The sequence below is a fragment of the Seriola lalandi genome, unplaced genomic scaffold (genome assembly GCF_002814215.2).
Source record: "Seriola lalandi dorsalis isolate HSWRI2012SDOR001 ecotype SW California unplaced genomic scaffold, Sedor1 jcf7180002054982, whole genome shotgun sequence".
Taxonomy (NCBI): Eukaryota; Metazoa; Chordata; class Actinopteri; order Carangiformes; family Carangidae; genus Seriola; species Seriola lalandi.
This window is the reverse complement of record NW_019525531.1, coordinates 973647-981952: the sequence shown is the minus strand read 5'-3', so window position 1 is coordinate 981952 and position 8306 is coordinate 973647. Positions and strand designations below refer to the sequence as shown.

General features: G+C 37.2%; 1 protein-coding gene across 2 annotated transcripts in view; it reads left to right on the top strand.

Annotated features, from left to right (window-relative positions):
- The window catches only part of adcy8 (adenylate cyclase 8 (brain)), an 89371-nt gene that overhangs the window by 55730 nt on the left and 25335 nt on the right, over nt 1-8306 (top strand). The window contains exon 8 of one of the 2 annotated variants that reach the window (XM_023396719.2): nt 5438-5635. The exons of the other annotated variant lie outside the window; for it this stretch is intronic. Coding sequence (XP_023252487.1) covers nt 5438-5635 — 198 coding nt within the window. The remainder of the gene's footprint in view (nt 1-5437; nt 5636-8306) is intronic. 2 annotated transcript variants of the gene reach the window in all.

Below are 8306 nucleotides of genomic sequence, written 5' to 3'. Positions count from 1 at the left end.
CCATGCCCCAAGCCCCGCCCACCCACTCGCAAAACAGTCAGCCAATCAGAAGAGAGGAGGCTCTTCTTATGGATCAACACTTAAATTTAGATTTAAATTAAATGATTTTGAAGATACACACTTCAGAGGCCAGTAGCAGTCACACATCTTTATATTAGCACCCTGCTCACTGTCCTAACTTAACATAGGTACAACACGGGCAGATTATGAATACAATAACATTTATGCATTAATGAATATTTATGAATTTATATTTATGAATATAAACCATCATGACCATTTATCAGAATTGTTCTTTCATCATGCAGTGATGCAATGAGATTAGAATAGTTGTTTAAGTCGTCTGGACTTCACGTCTTCAAATAATTCATGTCATATTCAGTGTCCTTTTTCCTATTTATTAGATTTGGTATTTTATAGGTTTGAGGCTCTGCATTGGCCTGAATGCTACCATTAGCATGCACATTAGTGTGTGAACATGGCCCAGTTCCTCTGTTGGAACTTCTTTGTTTATTTTCATGTTACTTTTTGTTCTTTACTTCAGGTGGTGTTTTATACTGATTGTAAGTTTTTTTAATGGAACAATAAAGAATAAATGTTTTCTTTACATTAGCACATTAATGTTAGAAATAATGTCAGTTATTCTGTTGGGAACTCAACTAGAAATGTTGGTGGCCAGATGGCGGCGCTATATGGAAATTCAGGGGATCTTACAGCGGGTTTCAGTTCATTCTTTCTGGAAGATATTTCACTCTGCAGTACATTGTTGGTCCAGATCCTTCTTTTGCCCTGAAGCGTGTTTGTGGTTTACATAAACCGCCTGCTTGCTGTCCTGTGAAGAGCAGTGAATTGTGCTTTCTGGTGAATCCGTCACACTCATCAGACATGTGAGACATCCAGCTGATGAAAATCCTCTGACATTACTGTACGTGTTCACTCTGTCTGATCTTACACCCCCCCAACCCCCCAACCCCCACCTCCACTTGCCCTTTTCCTAGCATCATATGTTGGCATTTCCAACAGATTGACGCCTTCTGTTATTAATATGTATCTTACATGTAACCCCATACCGCTTGCCCCCATACAGCCGAGCACTGCTTCGGGCGCTATCACACCGGCCAATATACAGAAGAGAAATGTCAGAGATGGAAGCATGTGGCCTTTAGGCTGTATGCTCCTTTAGGGAGGTGCACGTCAAAAACAATCAGGGCAGCACAGCTCATAACGCTGGCAGCCGTCCCCTCTGAGCCCCTGTGTCGTGAGTGGACGGCTGAGGGTCGGTAGCTCATTGAGGTTTTGAAGTGGTCTGTGAAGTATAAGATCCACCTTTGCCGATACGGAGCTGCACCCTCTTTGCTGTGATCCATGTCTGACCCTGCTGGTTCCAACAGAGGGTCTGTGTCAGAAGAAAAAAGAATGTTACACAGCTGCGCTCTTATTTTGAATTAAAGTGGAAATGCCTGAGTTTTTTCAGACAGAAGATGTGTCAGAATAGCTGTATAAAAAAATCTCAACCAATAGGATCAAAAAATAAGATGCGAGATTGTAGCTCCGTCGACATAAGGGAATATATAATATATATGTGACATTCACTGCAGTGTGGGAAGTAGGATTTCTCTAACTGAAACAAGTGATGGTGAAAATCAGTGGGGGAATGTTCTGGAGTTTCTTTAAAGTGTCACAAGGAAATGTTTTCATGTTTAAATCCAGTTGCTTTTCTGAACTGAGAAGACACTGATACATTATCAGTCTGTGATGTTCAAAGCGTTTTAGTTATTTAGTATTCTGCTTCAAGTCAGTGACTACCTACATACTCTTCCCAAAATGCCTTTTGATGAACCTGACGTCGGGGAGTTTTCAGTGCTGCAGATGTGAAGGTGGAGAGCACAGAGGCGACAGTAACAGAAGTGGGTTTCTACATGTTGTGCAATAGTAGGATTTGAAAATAAAACTCTTTGTTATATTAACAGTAGAGAACTGCAAGCAACTTCACAGCTCTTTATTTGTACAGATTAAATAAACTAGATAGAACATATTAATTAGTGAGCTTTAGAGGTGCTGGTGGTTTTCTTTGGCTCCGGTCCGACTGGCTTTTAAAGGTCCCATATTTTACACTTTTCCAGTGTTTAATTTTGAAGTGTGGATCCATAAGAAGATAATTTTGTGGTTTTAAGAAAACCAAAAACCATCTCAGTGTAGTTTTACATCTCCTCTCTCAGGCTTCTCTCTGGAGCTCTAGTAACAACAGGTCGGTGAGCCAATCAGAAGAGAGAAGGCTCTGAGCATTTCTTCTGATTGGCTGAATGTTTTCTGAATGACCTAATAAAAATATAAAACATTTCAGGTAAACACTCAGAGAAACCAAATCCTGCAAGGTTGGATGGTGGGTCCCGGTGGGCGGGGCTTGAGGCATGGCTGACAGGAGTGACTGCTTTGTTGTGACATCACAAAGTTCCAGAAGTCCTGACGGCTGGTTTTAAGGCTCAGTTTCTGAATACAGGCTGTGTGCATTTCTCTGTGGACTGAGGCTTTGATACTTTCACAGTATTAATATAGAACCTAGACCTGATCTATAATCAAACAATACATGGACATCTACCTTTATACAATATGGGACCTTTAAACTGTTACATTAACTGTATTCAGTAGTTAACTTGGACATTAAAACATGATCAAGTCCGAACCAGAATTGTCCTGTAAAGTCCTCCAGACTTAGTTCAGGTAGCAGATCACTAATTAAAAAGCTTTATGTAGCATTTCACATTCATATATAACTTCCCTGTATTCCTCAGTGAGATCATTCTGAAATAAACTGGTGTCATCACCATGAACTCGCCCTGGAACACACACATCTGAAGTATTTGATGTTCTTGTGATTTCACAAACCACTGTCCAATTGTCTCCATTATAATGAGGCTTGTGTATTTTCTGTGGCTGCTCCAGATATGTTAATCATTTGACACACGGGCCACGTGTTTCCATTCATATGCAAAAGAGGTTTTGTTGAGTTCAACTTCAACTTCAGTTCAACTCTCCCTCACTCCCTCCCTCTTCACTGTGTGTTGAGAGCAAAATCGGCTGCTTTACATTTAGTTAGTGCTCTTCTCTGCCAGAAACAGAAAGAAATAAAAGGCATGTGGAAAAGTTCCAAGCATTTACAACTTTTCATGAGTCTATTTTATTTTGTTTACATCCAATTTACTATTATCTGTTAAGTTAAAGGTCCGATATAGTCTAAAGGCAGATGTCCATGTGTAGTTTGATTATAAAGCAGGTCTAGGTTCTATATTAATACTGTGAAAGTAAAAACTGAGCCTTAAAACCAGCCGTCAGGACTTCTGGAACTTTGTGATGTCAAAGCAGTCACCACTCTCAGCCATACCCCAAGCCCCGCCCACTTAGACCCACCCGCTTGCAGGATTTGGTGTTTGTGAGGTTCAGAGCCTCTTCTCCTCTGATCTGCTCACACACCTGTTGTTACTAGAGCTCCAGAGAGAAGCCTGAGAGAGGAGATGTAAAACTGCACTGAGATGGTTTTTGGTTCTTAAAACCACAAATATATCTTCTTATGCATCAACACTTCAAATAAAACACAGATAAAATGTAATAATGGACCTTTAAAAAACCTAAACATCAGAATTTTCTCATATTAGAAATTGGTGTAAAAATCATACTGATCTACCTCCAATTATGGTTGTACTTTTTTCTCCAGATTGGCAAAAGAGCCAGAGTTTCATGTATAAATATCGCATTTCAAGCAACTTCAGGTGCAGTATATGTCATCGAAATAAACGTCCTGCGCAATAAGGTGGACTGAATGAGTCCTTGTCTTACAGCTGAATAGCCAAGCTCTCTGAATAGGTGAGAATCTTTCTGCTGACACTGATAAATGCTGCACTCTCATGTGATTTGTGAGCATTGACCAATAAACTGTGAAATAGCAGTCATTATAATCTCCAGATAGCTCTGATTAAGATGAAGTCTGCCTGTAATGAGGCTCAGTAATAAGTCAGTGACCCTGACAGGCAAAAAAAGAGAGAAAGAAAAACATCCAATAATTCGGATTTGTTCAAGAACATCAGTTATTTATTGATCTCATTGTGATGGATTCCACTTGGCAGGATGAGGCTAGACTTTTGATTGGCCGGAGTCGGCGAGAAGACACATTGAATTTCGCACAATTATCTCCATCATCATCATATCGCTCTTGTAATCACTTTAATGGCTGCCAGCCCCGCAGGGCTCAGACACTCCAAATGGTAATTTGTCCAAAGTTTGCCACACGACTGGTTTAACTCACAGCTAATGTTGGAAAGCTAATGTCAGTGACTCTGAGAAAATGACTCTGGTCCGTATGGTACAACCTTTCTTTACAGTGGATGTGACGCTTCAGCCAAGACGAAGAGCTTGAGCCTTGATTCTATCTATCTATCTATCTATCTATCTATCTATCTATCTATCTATCTATCTATCTATCTATCTATCTATCTATCTATCTATCTATCTAATGAAGCTGCTGGTAGTGACCTTCTTCTCCGATGTGTTCAAGGACACTGAGGATAATGAAACTTAAACTCTGTGAAACTATAATGTGAATCTGGTCATTGCTTGGATTATAAAATTTGCTTTTCAGTGTTTGATCCCCAAGTTCAAGATGATGGAGCTTCCTTTATTGCACCGAACCACATAACACGAAACATGGAGGTGACAAATTATTGGCAGTGGATTATCTGCCTTCAGTCAGGCACTACAAAGAACACTGAGGTCATGTGTTTTAAAGCTCCATATTTTGTGTTGATCCATAAGAACATATATTTGTCATAGGAACTTAAATGCCTTTTAGAAATACGATTTGTCGATTTTGCACATGCAAAACCACCAGTGTAGACCTTTAAAGATAAAGAATAAGAGAATCAGGGAAGGGAAAAACCTTTGGTGTATTTATTTAACAGAGAGAGAAAGGCGTGAGACGGGAGGTGATAAAGTGATCGATCCTTGTGGAGCAGGAGGAGAAAAGTTACCTGCATTTTGTCTTTCTCAGCTGTGTTGTTTGTCCTTCACTTACTTTATAGTGTTTAATTTTCATCTGTTTGTTGTGTTTTCGTTGCCACTCCGTCCTCATCCAATCACAGTTGTGGACATAAAACTGCAGCTTTGTTCTAACGTGTGCATAATGACAAGCTTGGTCACCACTAACATCAGTGCAAAGTGAACGTGCTGTGAGCGAATGAGAGATGCATGACTTGCTCTGTCTGATGGCGAACGTTGCATTTTGGTCCACTCCCCCTCTTTTCTTCCTCCTCCTTGATTTTTCTCTTTCTTTTGTGGATGTAATGAACGTAACTGTGTCTGTTCTTCTTTTTCATTTGTAACTTGAATGAAACAAAAAAAAGGGGGACAAGCAGGTTCATTCTATGTGCATGTGCTTTCCCCCTAGACTCTGGCTGCCCTAACGAGAAATTCGATAAATCTGCTTCCAAACCATCTCGCACAAGCTTTGCATGTCCACTCTGGTCCTGAGGAAATTAACAAGCGAATAGAGAGCGCCATCGACTTACGGAGTGGCGATAAGTTGAGAAGAGAGCATATCAAGCCTTTCTCACTGATGTTTAAAGACTCCAGCCTGGAAGAGAAGGTAGCTGGGGTTTTAGACAGATAACTGTTTTTTTCTTTCTCTCTCCCTCCTCATATTTATTCTTAGATGAAAATTTTCAGAAGCAAAACAATGAGCAAAATTATTTTTTTTTTCCTTTCATGAGTAAGCTAAAGGCAAATGAAATACTTCTGTGATATCACAGAGACAAAAAAACAATTTTTTATTTTACTGTATTTACATGAGTCACTGAGGGATGCTGTGAAATCTATCGGAAAATAATGAAATAAAATATACATAAACTGTTCCAGGTTATTTTTATAATTATTATTATTTTTTGCTCAGTACTTTTCTTTATTTAATCTTCCAGAGTACAGAGTCGCAAGTGTGCCACCAGAATAATTATGGACTTCAATTTTAAATTATTTTCAATTAATAAAGTCATAGTATTAAGTATTATACACTGAATTTGCATTTAGATGATTCCCAAATAAATTCAGACTAAAAAAATAAATACATTTGCCAATTAATAATTCTGTTTTCTCTTCCTTTTTTAAAAGATTGAAATAATTACATTTTACAGTGTAAATTGAAAAAACATTTTTTAAGGGTCAGCCATTCATATTCCATCTTGCAGCTCGTTTTTCTTGCTTTAACAATAGAGTTCCAATTTTATAACATTTTGCAATTTGCAATATTCAAAGTCTTAATTAAAGTCATAATTGATTTTGCGATTCCAGTTTTAAATTAAATCATTAATTCCTCATCTAATAAATGAATGAAATCATTAATATGCAAATTTATTGTATTTGTTTATATTTATTTATTAGTGCAACATTCACACTAGCATTATCTTAATCAGTTTTAGTAGATCCAGGTTTTGCAGGATCCACTTTATGAGGTGCAGTTGAAATTTCTGCAAGTGAATCAAGTCAAACTATCACTCCTAAGATCAAGTGTAACTTAATTAAAAGTAATTTATTAATTGGCGATAATAAAAAGGTGGAACACTTTAGACTTTATGAACATACTAATGTTGATAAATAAACATGGTGACCCGAATCTTACTCTTTGCAACATTAACACATGTAATACCAATAAATCAACTTCACCATGACTCATGTGAGATTCTGAAATAATAAAAAAAAGAGCTTTGATTTTTGCTTCAACGAGCACAGAGCAGCTGGGTGATTCATTGATGTCTGGCAATGCTGATTTGCAGAACCCCCTTCAGTTTACTCATGACCAAAGGTCCGTGCCATGGACCGGTTAACCTTTTACATTTTGATGGAAAAAGTTGACTTGTTCAACTTGTTTTTTTTCTTTCTCTTTTTACAGGAGTGCATTGCATTCACTCTACAAAAAGCATAAAAAATCCAGTTGCTTTATCAAAATTGCAGCTTCCATATCCTATAATTATGACTTTACATTTCATATTTTTTACTCGATTTCTTCTAGTCCAGACTAGACTTCCACAATCAGAAAACAAAACAAGAAAAACACATTCAGGGCTATAGGCTGTAGGTATAAGACATAGAATACAGTAGAGGAAACTGAGTCCAGAAGCTAAACTATGACTTCATTTTCTAACTCTAAATGTGCTCTTTAGACAACTGGGTATTTATTGTAAAATTACGACAAAAGATCAACATGATTAAAGTCGTTATTATTATTTGATAAGGTGGGTCTATGAAGACATCCTCCTGAATTAATCCCTCAAAAATCAGATGTAGGGTCAGTCAATACAAACTAATCCTGTTTTGCCAAATATTGTTAAAATCCACAGAACTTTATTTTATTCATATTATACCAAATATATCAGGCTGAATTTTGGGGAAATGTGTCTAAAATTCTATGCAAGACTACAAGAAAATTTACATTTAATTGAATGGAGGAACAATAAAAAACATGGAGTCTTGGATTTGAATATTTCACTCAGTGAGCTTCAAGGCAGGGTGGAAGTTGTTTTTTTAATTCATTATTATTGTTATTACATATATATTACTATAAATAATTAAATTAATTATTAATAATAATAATAATCATTAAAAGGGTTGATTTGCTTTCTGTCCTGTTTTGTTTGAGGCTTTGACACATACATGTACATAAACACTATAATTTTATGAATTAATTTTTTTATTTTATAATTTTATTTACAGTTGCAGTGTTCAGTGTAACCAGCCAGCCAGAAAGTTAACTTGGACAAGTTGTTTCCATAGCAACACATTCCAATGAAACAGCCGATAGCACTGTTTTGACAGAGTACTTAATCTAATTCTCTCATAATTTTGAGATGTTATAATCATGAGATATGGAAATCTTTATTATAAGAAAATGTTCTTTTACTTTGGTGAATGTGATGCACTTCTGGAGCTTTTTGTCCAACTTTTCCCCATGTTTTTTTTTTTTTTTGTTTGTTTGATTTTTGTTCCTTGAGTGAGCCCATCTTTGACCTTTGAGTTGACCTCCATACTGGCCCGTTTCGTCCTCCACATTTGTGTTTCCCTTTGAATCCCACTGCCATTTTCCCAACTTTTCCAACATTTTTTTTTTTTTTAATAATTTTTTGGTTGACCTCTTAACCTCTTCAGTAAATGTGCAGTGATTTGCTGTTGGCCTCCCTCATTTTTTTTCTGGCAAAGTTGTGACGAAACGTGAAGCATCCTCTTGCTAATTTCCCAGCACCCTTTGAGAAAGAGACAGAGCGAGGACT